Here is a 14,597-nt window from a genome sequence, read left to right as displayed (position 1 = left end):
GGGCGCAGCACCGAGGGTTGCGATCCCGTTGCCGGTCCCGGTCCGGTACGGGCACAACACTGAGGGTTGCGATCCATTGCCGGACACGAAAAAAGACAAAAAGGAAAAAAAAAAAGTTATTCTGTTTTAGAGATACTGAAGTGTTGGTGAATGAAATAATATCATGTGTGACTTATGCTTCAGAATTATTGGCATGGTAGATGGGGGTATAGATGAAACAAGATTGGCTCTAAGTATACAATTTTGGTGGCTAGGTATGTAGGGGTTCATTATATTGTCCTCTTTGCTTTTGTATATGTTTGAATTTTTCCTTAATAAAAATTTTAAAAGGGAGAGTGCAACAGGTTACTATGGAAACAGATTTTTAATCCCTGGTATTGGATTTCTTCACAATTGGTATTAAAAATGTCAGAATTTAAGATGAGAAGTGTTGCAGGTCGGGTTCCTGGGGAAGCAGACCAGATGGAGTTTAGCATCTGTGTTTAGTAGGGTGTTTGTGTAGGAGGGTCCTTGGGCTCAACACCTGTGGGAAGGAGGGCGAAGAAACAGGAGTGGGCACATGGAGAAGCTGAGCTGCAGTGCAGGGCAGTGACAGCCTCGGGTGACCCCACACATACTCTAGAGCTAGAACAGCCTTCAGAGATGAGCTGGGTTAGTCAGCATGGCCAGGCCTATACACACACACGCACGCACACACACGTGCACACAGCCAGGCCTTCACACACACACATGCACACGGCCAGGCCTTCACACACACACACGCACACCCATTGATTATGCATTGGCTGTGGCAGCCCTGGGGGGAGGGCATGAGCTCAGATGAGGCTGCTGTGCAGCTGGGGCTGTCCCTGAAGGGACTGGCCACTAAGCTACTTGGACCACACTCCCAGCTGCTGAGACAAGGCCATGGTGGAGAGATTGGGGCTGCACTGCACAGTGTACACCACCAGAAGTATATATAATAATAATAATGAAGCATTTAAGACTGTAATGTGAGCCTTCTGAAACTTACCAAATAAGAGTACAATGATCTATTGAAACAATGTAGTTTAAGCTAAAATATTTCATAGTTAATTTTAGTATGGAAAGAAATTAGGAAAATAAATGAAAGTATGCATTTATGTACGTCGGAACTGAGATGGGATGAGATGTCATAAGAAAGCCATACTTGTTGTGTGTTATGAGATAATGTCTGTTTGATTTGTGTGGGTTTTTTTTGGAGGGGAGATGTAAGTATGTACGTTTGAAAGATTAACATATAAATCCCTTCAAAATAAACAGAATTAACACATTTCCCCCTATTAAGTTTGTCACACATTAATGCAGTCCTAATTTTCAGAATCTGCTTTTGCTTGTATATTTAATAAGAATTGGAAAAAAGTCTTCGCAGAGGACTTAAGAAAAATGGTATTCATGGATAGAGTCACTCAAACCATGCCAGTTGCCTTTTTAAAGTAATACATAAGCACCAGGTGCTACCAGAGTACTTTTTAAATAGGGCTGTTTTCTGATCTACTGTGGAGGACTGGTGATTGTTCAGGACAGTGAATGAAATTAAGGTTATCATACAGGGCCAGATGGAGAAACAAGGCAGAAGGTGCATTTCAAAGATGACAGCAACAGAGCTGTCCTCATCTTGGCGAATGTGGATCCTTTACCAGGGAGCTTTGAGCAAGCCGCAGGCGTGTGTTTTTCCTCCTTTTAGGTGCCTAGGAGAACAGCAGGCAGCTGTACATGGTGGGAGGAGCTGTGCCCAGCCAGCCGAGAGCAGCAGCGTTGTCATGACTCCCACCTACATGGACAGCCCACGAAAGGTAAAGGAGGCTACTCCAGCGAGGAGCTACTATGTGCTCTCAGAGCCTCGATGTGGAGGGTAAAATGGGTAGCTTTCCAAATCTAGGATGGAATTTGGTGAGGCTTTGGATGAATACTACCCCCAAACCTGTTAAGATTATATTACTATTTTTTATCGAGGAACTTTTTTGCTCACAGTAGTAAGGAAACTAACTTCTAGTTAAATGCAGATGCAAAAGTCAAGCTAAACTATGTTGGTCAAGGCCCAAGATCTGGCTTGAGCTTTGAAATTGGCCATCTGGTTTTCCTTCAACTTCATCTTTAGCTTTCCCAGAGGGGAGTAGAAAGCTCCTGAAGCAGCTTCCACAAGAACTCACTCTTCTTTTATAATGATATTCCCATCAGTTTTCTTAGACTCCTGAGAAATACAGTCATACGGGAGCATCCTGGGAGGAAAAACACAAACGAAAAACCCAAGACTTCAGGCCTCTATAAGGAATAGCAAGTACAGGAGAGAGGCAGAAAACTCTACAGATAAGGCTTTTTGTATCTTTTAAGACCAATAGACTTGGCTCCGTCAACTCCTTCTCTTGGGAAATTCAGAATCTGAGATCATTCTATTGTGGGAGGGTGAGGTGACTGTACATTCTCTTTTCATGTCTCTACCACTGGGAGATGAAAGAGATTCAATAGATGTACTTTATTTTTCAAAATTGTGGTCAAATAATCTATCCATCTCTGTATTTATTTTACTTCAATATCATGAAAATTTCTTATGTCATTAAATATTTTTCGAAAGCATGATTTAAAAAAATAATTACATGATATTTCACTATATGGATATACCTTTATTTATAACATTTTAGTTAAAAATATAGATGGTTTCTGATTTTTAAAATAATTTTTGGTAATTCTATGAATTTTTATAATTATTCTGTAGTGTATCATAATCATACTGTTGCAATGAACATCCTTATAATAATTATTTGACCACATCTCTGATTATTTCCTTAGCATAAATTACTAGAATTAGACTTCTAGGTGGAGGGATTAAAATCTGAGGAAAAGTATGAACTTGAGGCTGCAGGTGGCTTGTAGACTCTATAGACCAGAAGTCAGCAAACCTAAATATATATTTTAGGCTTTGTGGGCCAAGAGGCAAACTTGTATAGGTATTTCCATAACCATTTAAAGTTGTAAAAACCATTCTTAGCTCACAGGCTGTAAAAAACTAGGCACCTGGCTAGATTTGACCAGCAAGCTGTAGTTTACCGACGCCCGCTCTAGAGAGTGACTTTAGGTCCCAAAGATAGTCTGTGTGTGAAGAATGATCTGTTGGTCCAGGAAGAATCATTCCACCTGTCTTCCCTCACGTGAACATAAATCTCAGCATCGTCAGCACCTCTGCTTGTGTATGTTCTGGCAGAGAAGGGCACGAATGGCACAGTGAGATGCAGAAGTACCCCATGTGCTGTCCACTAGCTTTTACCTCAATTCATTGCCAGCTGTGAGGATTAGGAACAGTGCCAAGGACAAGACGGGAAAATAGAGAACTTATAGGGTCACAAACATTACAGTTAAAATGTACCAAAGACTGAATATTAACTTGCTGTTTAGAACATTCTTCTGACCTTCCAACTGAACACTAAAATCCAAATGTAGGAGCCTCCCAACTAGTAAAGGGGAAGCAAAGATACTGCGAGATCGCCAAAGTGAAGAGCCTTGCCGACATGCTCAGAAATGCCCAAATGTATATGTGTCCATGAATTCTGTGTCCTGCATCTGTGTCTCCACGGCTGCACAATGCCTAGCTTTGTTACTTGAGTTTGCAGTGGCTTATGGCAGTGGCAGCAGGGTCAATAAAATGGACACCCAGATGTTTGTCATTCTACTTTTCAAACTGAGGAAATGTTGTAGGAAAGCAGGGACCTTGAGATTTATCAAGTGCCACTTCTGAATTTCAGCAATAAGCATAAAAACTAAAAAGGTTTCGAAGGGACAGAGGATACTTCTTAAGATGGAAGGAGGGATTTTTGGAAAAGTCCTCTCTGTCATTTTTGTTTCAAATACATGGGCACTTGAACCCCACGAGGGTAGGGTGAGGAGAGGACAGCTTCAGGAAGTCCCTCACAATGAATGCTTGTATATCTGACATTCTATATGTCTCAGCTTCTTGATGATTTTGTTACACAGCCAGTGGAGAAGGTATCACTGCTTCTGTACCCCCTTTGCTTTGACGGTTAAGCAAGAACTTGTCCTGTGTTAAATCTTCTTCTCCCATCTGGCTGCCATGTTTAATAACAGACAGAAAAAGCCTCATGCTTCAGTGTGTCTCTCCAAGAGGGCTGCTGGTCACCCAGCTGGGCAGGAGGCCAGGATGCTGCCATTGAAGCCTTTACTCCACCATCTCCGCAGCCTTTCCCTCTTCCTTGGCATAGGTCTGAAGGATTTTCAGAGCTATGTGGGAGGGTGAAAGCATGCAAGCCATCCTCTGATGAGACCTGAAGGAGCTTGGACACACCTTCTAACACAGGTGCTTTCTCCACACTGATGGGATATTCTGCCCAAGAAGGTGTGAGTTCCTGCTAATGCTTTGCATTTGGATATTGTCTTCCTGGGTGGATCGATTTCTTTCTTTCTTTCTTCCTTTCCTTCCTTCCCCACCCCCCATTTCCCTTATCTGTCCTTGTTTCTCTCCTTCCCTCCTTGTTTTCATTTTTTATTTTTCATACCCCCTCCTTCCCTCGATGGTTACCCACGGGTGCACGTTCCATTTCTTCACTTCCTTGTGCCCGCTGCTGCTGCTGCTGCTTCCTCCTCCTCTGACTGCAGGACGGGGCCTTCTTTATGGAGTTTGTCCGCAGCCCACGCACAGCATCATCCACCTTCTACCCTCAGGTTAGTCAAACTCCAGGGCTCTGCAGCCCCGTGCATGCCTGTCCCATTGGCAGAAGCCACAAGCTAGCCTTCTGTTTGGCTCTGAGCAGATGGAATTGAGTTGAAACTGACTTTGAGGGACAGTTGAAATTGAATTTGGTTTCAGAGGTGTACACTCCTTTCCATGCAGTTTGCAGCAGGGAAGAGGGATGGAAGAAATTAATGTAAGAAAACACACAGTCGCACCAGTGTTGACTCAGGGGTTTCTCATTGCTGCCTGCCTGCTTCACACAGTTGCCACTAATCCTCTGCCACATTGCAGCACCTTCCCTTTTAGGTTTTATAAGCAACATGAAATATGCTTACTTAAGGACTGGTCACTTGTTTTTTTCCTCCCAGTACAACCAGATACATTTATTGAAATGTAATGAAAGTATAGTGAAATATAGTGAAAAAGAGTAAATATTTATTAATAGGCATGCCCTATGTCATAGGCGGATGATGGGTGACCCAGGGCAGTTTGCCTGGCCCCTGGCCTTCACTTAACTCATATGTCAACTAAACAGCTTGGACCAGATCTTCAGAGGCTTTTCAAGCCATAAAATTCTTCACTTACTATGTACCAAGCACATGTATTATCTCATTTCATCCTTGCAGCATAACTACGAGTTAAGTAAAAGTTTTATCCCGATGCTACAGAGGGACAGAGAAGTTGTGCTTTATACAGTATGGGGTAAAGCTGTATTTAAATCCAAGACCCACAGGTTTGACTCATGACCTGCTCTGTAATTAGCATTAGTAATTACTGTTTTGACAGGTCCAGGTGAAGATAAACAGGGCTCCCTGCCCTTTATTGAGTCCCCTGAGTATATGAAATTGACTTAGTTACAGAGAACCAGTTACAGAGTTCTGAAAGAGTTGAGAGCGTTTGTACAGAGTGGCGTAGGCAAAGGATGGTGGGACTTGGGAAGTTCAAGGGCAAAGGTTAAGGAGTCTTTATTTAGTGGAAGTCAGAAAACCAACATTTATTGAGTACCCACTCTGCTAGCTACTGCGCAAGGGGCTCTGCAAACATAATCTTCACAACAACCTGTAAGGTACAGATGTTATCACCCCATTTTCCAGATGAAGAAACTGAGACTTAAAGATGTTAGCTGGTCAAAGGGCACACAACTAGTGAGTAGCTGAGCCCCTATACCATCCTGCCCACTGTGCTGGGAGGGTAGGGTAGGGTAGGGTTTGGTTAACATTGGAGCCTTCCCTTTCTTGGGAGACCTGTTTGTGCAGGTCTTCAGATGTCTGCACCTGCCTCTTCCCAGTGAGCTGTGTGGCCCTGGGCAAATCTCTGTCAGGACTTCTGAGTCCTAATCCAAGCATCTGGGATCTCTGAGTGTGAGGGGCAAACTGTATTTTTGGCTTAAAACAAACTTAAGTTTATCCTTTTAACCTTGTACTTTCTAGTTTATTTTTTTTGGCAGCTGGCTAGTATGGGGATCTGAACCTGTGACCTTGGGGGTATAAAGCTGCAGTCTATCCAGCTGAGCTAACCAGCCAGCCCTAACCTTGTACTTTCTAACAAGAGACTCTCTTGTGAAAAATTTTGGACTTAGATTCAAATTTAATGGGAGAAAAATCGACAGAGCTGGAAAAGAGTTCTTTCAATATAATAATCCACACAACCTCATGTGGATTTTACCGGTAGAGCAAAAGTGGATGAGTTCCACCAACTGGGAACAGCAAATAGAGATCAGACTTTAGGAGAGGCACATTTTTTTATATAATAAAGTTTATAGTACTCATAAAGTATGTCTTTAAAAAGATGTATAAATTAGGGCCGGCCCGGTGGCGCACTGGAGAGTGCGCCGCTTGGGAGCATGGCGGCGTTCCCTCCGAGGGTTCAGATCCCGTGTGGAGACCGGTTCCCGCTCACTGGCTGAGCGCGGTGCGGGCGCAGCACCGAGGGTTGCGATCCCATTACCGGTCAGTAAAAAAGACAAAAAAGGAAAAAAAAAAAAAAGATGTATAAATTAAAACAAATTTTATCTCAGCTCCTATCAGAGGTAGGCAGGTAAGGGAGTTCTGTATACATACCCCAAATTAAATTGCACTTTTCTTTTGTTTATGTTTGCTTGTTTTATTTGTTATTTATTATCGTAAAATATATATAACATAAAATTTGCTTTGTTGATTTTCTAATGTATAGTGTAGAATGGGGAGGGGCCAGTGGAGTCAGATGGCTACTTTGAAATTGTGCCCTCAGCACAGTACCAGGGAGCTACTTTAGGCACATTAATGCTTCAAACCTCAGTTTCCTCATTCATAAAAGGAAATAAAATAATTTATTTTGCAGTTGTTTTGAGAATTAGAAGTAATATATGTTTCTCAACGAATTTCAAGGAAATGAAATCATACAGAGCATATTTCCAACTACAGTGCAATTAAGTTACATGTCAATGACTAAAAGGTAATTAGAAAACCCCCCATATATTTGAAAATTAAGTAACATACTTCTAATCATACATGTGGCAGAACTGATACAGTTCTCCCTCAGTATCCATGGGAGAACAGTTCCAGGAACCCCCGAGGATACCAAAATTTAAGGGTGCTCAAGTCCCTTATATAAAATGGCACAGTTTTTGCATATAACCTACTTTAAATCATCTTTAAATCATCCTTATGTTACTTATATTACCTAATACTATGTAAATGCTATGTAAATTGTTGTCATACTGTATTTTTAAAATTTATATTATTTTGTGTTGTTGTATTGTTAACTTTTTATTTATTTTTTTCCAAATATATATATATTTTTTTGTCTTTTATCTTTTTCCATGTCCGGCAACGGATCGCAACCCTCAGTGTTGCCCCTGTACCGGACCGGGGACCGGCAACGGGATTGCAACCCTCGGTGCTGCTCCCGCACCTCGCTCAGCCAGTGAGCGGGAACCGGTCCGTATGTGGGATCCGAACCCTCGGGCGGGAGCGCCGCCGCGCTTCTCAAGCAGCGCACTTATCCAGTGCGCCACCAGGCCGGCCCATTTTTTCCAAATATTTTTGATACTCAGTTGTATCAGTGGATATAGAGGGCCAACTGAGTATGTAAACAACTAGCATGATGCTTGGTGTGTGGTGGGCACACAGTAAACACTAGCTATGATCTGGGTTAGTATAATATGATGCCAGATTATAATGTCAATTTAATGCATGTTTATTTTTTTATTTTTTTTCCTTTTTGTCTTTTTTACTGACCGGTAACGGGATCGCAACCCTCGGTGCTGCACCCGCACCGCGCTCAGCCAGTGAGCGGGAACCGGTCTCCACATGGGATCCGAACCCTCGGCGGGAGCGCCACCGCGCTCCCAAGCGGCGCACTCTCCAGTGCGCCACCGGGCCGGCCCTAATGCATGTTTATTAATGCCTAATCCCTATTCCTGCTGCTGCTTCTCTCCATCCTAATTCAAGACCAGAAAGTACAAAGAGTGTGTAGTGAACATCTGCAGTGAAAGGGGCTACGTGTTAAAAGACTGTCAGAGTGTAGGGTCTGGCATCAAGCTGCATCCTGCTTCACAGACTGGTTGTGAACCAGTTGGCAATGGCACCAACCTCTCCCAGCCTTGGGTTTCTCATCTGTAGAAGGCACTAAAATTGTGCTCTCCTCATAGGGTTGCTGTGATAGTGAAATGAAATGAAACATCTTTGTGGTTAGCTCAGATCCTGGCGCATAGTAATTCTCTGAACGTGTAGCTCTGTGTGGGTGAGGAAGGGAGTGGGGAGGATGGGGTCACAAATGAGCGAGCAAGCTTGATTGGGCCAGTCAGCTCTTTTCTGTAGAGTGAGTGTGTAAAAATGGACTTGGACTAGGTGACCTCCCCTACCTCTTCTAGTTCTGAAATTCTGCAGTGACCCTGTTGGACCATGGAAAGTAGATAAGCCCTCCAGCTCTGGCTGAGTTGCAGAGGTGTTGCCAGTGGTTTTTGCCCCTCAGAATAGCTCTCTGCTGAGAAGGGGTTCTCATTGGCCAAAGTGGGGGAACATTACCCCAGACTCTGATTCTGCTATGGGAAGGAAGTACAGGTACCTGTAAAATTAAAACAGACAGCAATGCACAGAAGGCTGCAGGTAATGGGGCTGTGTGCCAGTCTTGGAAAATGGTCCTTTGTGCCACCAGTTCATCTTTCTGAAAATAATGAAGGTGTCACTCTCTGTCTGGTAACTAGAACAGAGTTACACAATGTTTCTCTCTATATCCTGTTCTCTGAAAATCGATTCTTATCATCACTTGCAGGTAATACACATCGTATTTTTTACACATTCTTATAATATGCTTGTAGGTAATACACATCTTACATAAGAATTTGAAGGGAATGGGCTGACCTGTTAGCTCAGTTGGTTAGAGTGTGGTATAATAACACCAAGGTCAAGGGTTCGGATCCCTATACCAGCCAGCCAACCAAAAAAAAAAGTTTGAAGAACATGAGCAACACTTGGTAATGGGACTTCACTCAGAAGTCAGCCTCACGACTTCTTCTGTTCATAGCTTGGAGGCTGAAGGGACATGGGGGCCAAGAGAGGCTCCTGCCACATGGGGCCTGAACCAGTGTTAGGGTCTCTCCCCTCCCGTAGCGCCCAAGTGCCCAAGCAGCTACTCTCACGAGGAGGCTTTGCTCTCAATAGCCCAGCCCAATGTGTCTGTTTGAATTTGTATGATAAAAGTCTCTCTTCTCTTGGTCACTTCCATCTCCATTGCCCCACACCCCCCAGTCCAAGTGACCATTTCTTTTTTTTTTTTTTTGTCTTTTTCCGTGTCCAGCAACGGATCGCAACCCTCAGTGTTGCCCCCGTACCGGACCGGGGACCGGCAACGGGATTGCAACCCTCGGTGCTGCTCCCGCACCTCGCTCAGCCAGTGAGCGGGAACCAGTCCGTATGTGGGATCCGAACCCTCGGGCGGGAGCGCCGCCGCGCTTCCCAAGCGGCGCACTATCCAGTGTGCCACCGGGCCGGCCCCCCAAGTGACCATTTCTCACCTAGACCCTGCAGTGGCCTTTTGTGTGGTCTCCCTGCTGCTCTCCTGGCCCTCTCCAGTCTGTTTTTTATCTTGCCTCCTGGGTCACCTTTTGAAATGAAATCTGATGTGTCACCCCTGATTAAACTTTTCTGTGCATTCTTTCCTTTACAATAAAGGCCAAAATCCTTATAATGGCCTGAAAGGTCCTGTGTGATCAGGGTCCTGCCTTCCTCTTTGGCCTCATCTTCCATCCTCTTCCTGGAACTTGCACTCCCATGTCCTCGGTAGGCATCAGGTTTCCCCCTGCCTCTGTGCCTTGGCACACACTGTTCCCTCTCACTATGTCTACTTAGTTCCTACTAATCTAGTCAGATCCCATGTCTTGCATAGCTCCAGTGCCTCTTTTTGTTTTTTTTTTTTTAGCACTTCTCATGGTTCTACTTTGTGTTTGTATGACTGAAATTTAATTAATAATGCTCGTCTTCTCCATGGGACCGTAAGCTTTGAGAAGGCAGCTGCTGTGTGTACTATTGATTCTTCAGCACCTTAGCCAAGCCCGTGGCATCTAGGAGGTGATCGGTAAATACTCCCTCTGAGATATTGGTGGGGGAGACAGACACAAAAAAGTTTATTTTAAACAATGGGACTGTTTTTTCCCCCTTTGATAATTTTTACTAAACCCGAAAATATTTTGTATAACTCAAACATAGAACCATTCTGGTTTAATTATGTGGGGGGACAGTTGTAAACTGTGATGGCCACAGAAATGCTGGATTCTGCAAAATGCACTTGGGGGCCACATTTATTAGGGCAGCAGTTTTTAGCATGTTCATGGATGGGATCATGGAGGCAGTTTTCTGGGGAGTCTGAGGCAGTATGTTCAAAAGTAGACTCTTTGCCCTTTGCTCTGTTTTCTTTCTTTGGAGACATGAACAAAAGGCTTGTATCCCCAGGGGCTCAGTCCCTGCAGAGGACCCCAGGGACCCACTGATCAACAGTTGCCCTAACCTAAACCCTCCAGTGTCAGTCAGGCTCTTATCAGAAGTCCAGGTGCAAGACTTCTGCAAGGATCAGGATGATTCACCTGAAGGATGTTCAGTCTGGTCATAAATGTCCCAAAAACATGTTTGGCCTTGCTTTTTTTTTTTTTGTTTTTTTTTTGTTTTTCCTTTTTGTCTTTTTTACTGACCAGTAACGGGATCGCAACCCTCGGTGTCGCGCCCATACCGGGAACTGGCAATGGGATCACAACCCTCGGTGTTGCGCCCGCACCGCGCTCAGCCAGTTAGCGGGAACCAGTCTCCACATGGGATCCGAACCCTCGGCAGGAGCGCCGCCGCGCTCCCAAGCAGCGCACTCTCCAGTGCGCCACCAGGCCGGCCCTGCTTTGTTTTTTAGATTTTTGAATTGGTTGGAAATATTTAAAAATCAGGAGATTTCATGCACAAGTCCAGGTTTCTGTTTTGTGCTGTAGAGTAAGCTGGACACTGGGTTTGGATTCCTGTCTCACAATAGTCACATGGTCGTGGAGCAGCCTGCATCCTTGCCCTTTTTAAAATTTTTTTTTAAATACTCAGCCATGTGCACCAATGTGTATTACCTACAAGCCCCTGTACACATTTTTCCTTGCAGCCTTTGCTGTAGACCAGTGCTGTCCAATGGAACTTCTCGCAATGATGGAAATGTTCTGTATCTGTGCTATCCAATACGGTAGCCCCTAGTCACCTATAGCTATTGAGCATTTGAAATGTGGCTGGTGCGACTGAGGGACTGAATTTTTAATTAATTTATATTTAAATAGTCATATATAGCTAGTAGCTCCCTTATTGCATGGGACAGCTCTAGACATTTAAAATGTTATTGTTAGATCAAAAAAGTACTTAATTAGACTGTAATCCACACTTTTCCTACCCTTGTCTTCTCTTTACTGGATTTTCTCATGTATTTATTTGTATCTTATTATATGTCTATTTATTGGTAGCCCCACCTTTTTTGGAGTGATGTGAGATATAAAAATGTAAATAACCATTCAGAATGAGGTGTTATGATGGACATGGGAGGAGGGAGGCTATGTTATGGGAAATATTCAGTTTAATTGAGATAGCAAATTTCAAGTACCTGCTGGGTATGGGGCTGTGCCAAGTGATCTCAGAGATGAATAAAATCCCTTATGAATATTATTGATTTCATGTCTGATTTCCCCTCCCTACCCCCAGATGGTAAGCTCCATGAGGGCAGGGAGAGGATTTTGATTTGGGATGACATTCTGTTCCCTGATACTTTAAACCTTGGAGAACATCTGGGCCATGGGTTTGGGAGTTATTCCCAAACGCTCCTGCTCTGCAAGGTATATAGGATTCTGTCATGGGTCCCTTCACAATGCCTTTGTCTGGCCTGAAGGAGCTGGGTGACTGGAAAGCAGGAGCACCGCTTAGCCCGTTTGTCTCCAGGTAAGACAAAGCAGAGTGTCATCTTTACCAGCCTCCAGCCACAGTTGGAGAGCTGGGCTGGTAGATCCAGCTGCTTCCTGGTTACTGATTATCCTCCAGCATGAGAAAGTGGGGCTGTGACAGGCTCTCAGGCCAGTGGGGGTTCCTGTTGTGGTGGTGGTGTTCTCAGAGACATCCCTGACGGAGAGGGCTTCTTCATTCACCTGCTTTCACAGTTTTGGAAAGTGGGAGTAGACTGGAGATTAGTGCTGCTGATGAGGTTTTTTTTAAAATTAACTAAACACCAGACTTCGTTTGGATTTAGCCATTTTTTCTATTAATGTCCTATTTCTGTTCCATCCAGGGTACCCCAGTGCATTTAGTTGTCATGTCTCCCCAGTCTCCTGTGGTCTGTGATCGTTTCTTAGTCTTTCCTTGTTTTTTTAAATGACCTTGACAGTCTTGAGGAGTTCTGGCCAGGTATCTTGTAGAATGTCCCCAAATCTCGGTTTGTCTGATGTTTTTCTCATATGTAGACTGGAGTTATGGATTTTTAAAATTTATTTTTATTTTTGGCGGCTGGCTAGTACAGGGATCTGAACCCCTGGCCTTGGTGTTACAAGGCTATGCTGTAATAAACTGAGCTAACCAGCCAGCCTCAGGAGTTATGGATTTTTTAAAAAATGCCTCAGAGGTGATGTGCCTGGGCCGGCCCCGTGGCTCGCTCGGGAGAGTGCGGCGCTGGGAGCGCTGCAGTGCTGGGAGCGCAGTGGCGCTCCCGCCACGGGTTCGGATCCTATATAGGGATGGCCGGTGAGCTCACTGGCTGAGTGCGGTGCAGACGACACCACACCAAGGGTTGCGATCCCCTTACCGGTCACGAAAAAAAATAAAATAAAAAAAGAGGTGATGTGCCCTTTTCATCACAACATATCAGAGGTCAGATGAGATCCATACATCACAGTGATGGTAACCTTCATCACTTGGTTAATGTATTTGTCAGCTGCCTCCACTATGAAGTTACTATTTTTCCCAGTTTATATTCTATTCTTTGGAAGCAAGTCCCTAAATGTAGCTCATTCTAAAGAGGAGGGGGGAGATTAAGCACTCTCTCCTGGAGTGAGGGACTATCTACATATGTTATGTGGAATCCTTCTGTAAAGAAGATTTTGGACAAGGTTCTTAAGATGAAATACATCATAGACCAAGCACCTCCCTCTGCGTGGCTCTCTGCCAGGCTTCTAGGTAAGATGACTGCCAACCTGTCCATTCAGCCTCCCTTTTCTTTTGTTTACCACTGGTCTTATTCCAAAATGTTACTTCAGGTGGATTATGGAAGTTAATGCAACCCCCACAGTAAAAATGTGACTAGACAGGGGAAATTCAAGAAAAGAAAAAAATACTATAGGACATAATATAAGGCTTTGCAAAGTAGCTAGTTTCATGCTAATTTCATCTCTGAATTTCCTGGTAGCCAAAGAAATGTGGGAAACATCTGTTCCAAGATTCGAAGTGGTCATAAGATAAAGACAGACCAGTTCCTCAGGAGAAGCATAACTTTTCCTGGTATTAATATCTGAGAAAAATGTCTTTCTCTACAGCCTCTTGAAAGTCAGACTTTGTGTGATATAGAGCAGGGGTCAGGCAACTATGAGGCAAATCTGGCCCACCATCTGCCTTTGTAAATAAAGTTTCATTGGGACAGAGCCACACCCATCATTTGCAAATTATCTGTGGCTCCTTTGGTATTTTATAGCACAGAATCAACTAGTTGTGACAGAGACCATATGGCCCACAAAGCCTAAAATACTTACTGTCTGGTCCTTTACAGAAAATGTTTGCCATCTCGTGATTATAGGATAACTTCTTAACCACACCCATACCAAAATAAAAATGCAAGAATTGTATACATTTTTGGCAACATTATTCAGTTTAGGCTGGTAGAGCAATTTCAGGGTACAGTAGATGAGAGAACCTCACTACAGAGCCCTGGAAGGCAGGACCTAAGAATCACTCTTATATGCATAAGAGCTGGGTCTACTCCCCCTCAGTTAGCTCATTCAAAGTTAATTTTAGGTCATAGTACCTGTTCCTAATCCTTACTGGTTGGGGGCAGATGATGATTGGTAATTATAAGCTGCCTTTTGATGCATTTCTTTGTGTGTTTATGGTGCCAGCAGAGCCTATGCCATCTTTTTTGCAAATCATTGAACCTGCCATTGGAGAGCAAAATGATTCTATCAAAATCACAGGCAACTTTATCCCCCAACAGGCATGTGGTAGTATCTGGAGACATTTTTGTTACAACTGGGGGTGGGGGATGATGGATGAGGTATTACTGGCATCTAGTGGGTGGAAGCCAGGGATGTTGCTGAGCATCCTACAATGCGCAGGACAGTCCCCACAACAAAGAATGATCTGACTCCAAATGGCAATAGTGCCGAGATTGAGAAACCCTGTTTAAGAGAGCAATTTTTGCATCATAATAT

The 14,597-nt window shown here is 43.9% G+C and overlaps 1 protein-coding gene across 1 annotated transcript in view; it reads left to right on the top strand.

Annotated features, from left to right (window-relative positions):
- DEPDC5 (DEP domain containing 5) overlaps positions 1-14,597 on the top strand; it is a 119,065-nt gene that overhangs the window by 80,394 nt on the left and 24,074 nt on the right. The window contains 2 exon segments of the mRNA XM_008566416.1: positions 1,706-1,814; positions 4,627-4,692. Of these exon segments, the coding sequence (XP_008564638.1) occupies positions 1,706-1,814; positions 4,627-4,692 (175 nt within the window).

Source organism: Galeopterus variegatus, unplaced genomic scaffold, assembly GCF_000696425.1.
Source record: "Galeopterus variegatus unplaced genomic scaffold, G_variegatus-3.0.2 Scaffold241, whole genome shotgun sequence".
NCBI lineage: Eukaryota > Metazoa > Chordata > Mammalia > Dermoptera > Cynocephalidae > Galeopterus > Galeopterus variegatus.
Note: the sequence above shows the minus strand (reverse complement) of the source record. Positions and strands in the feature narration are given on the sequence as shown.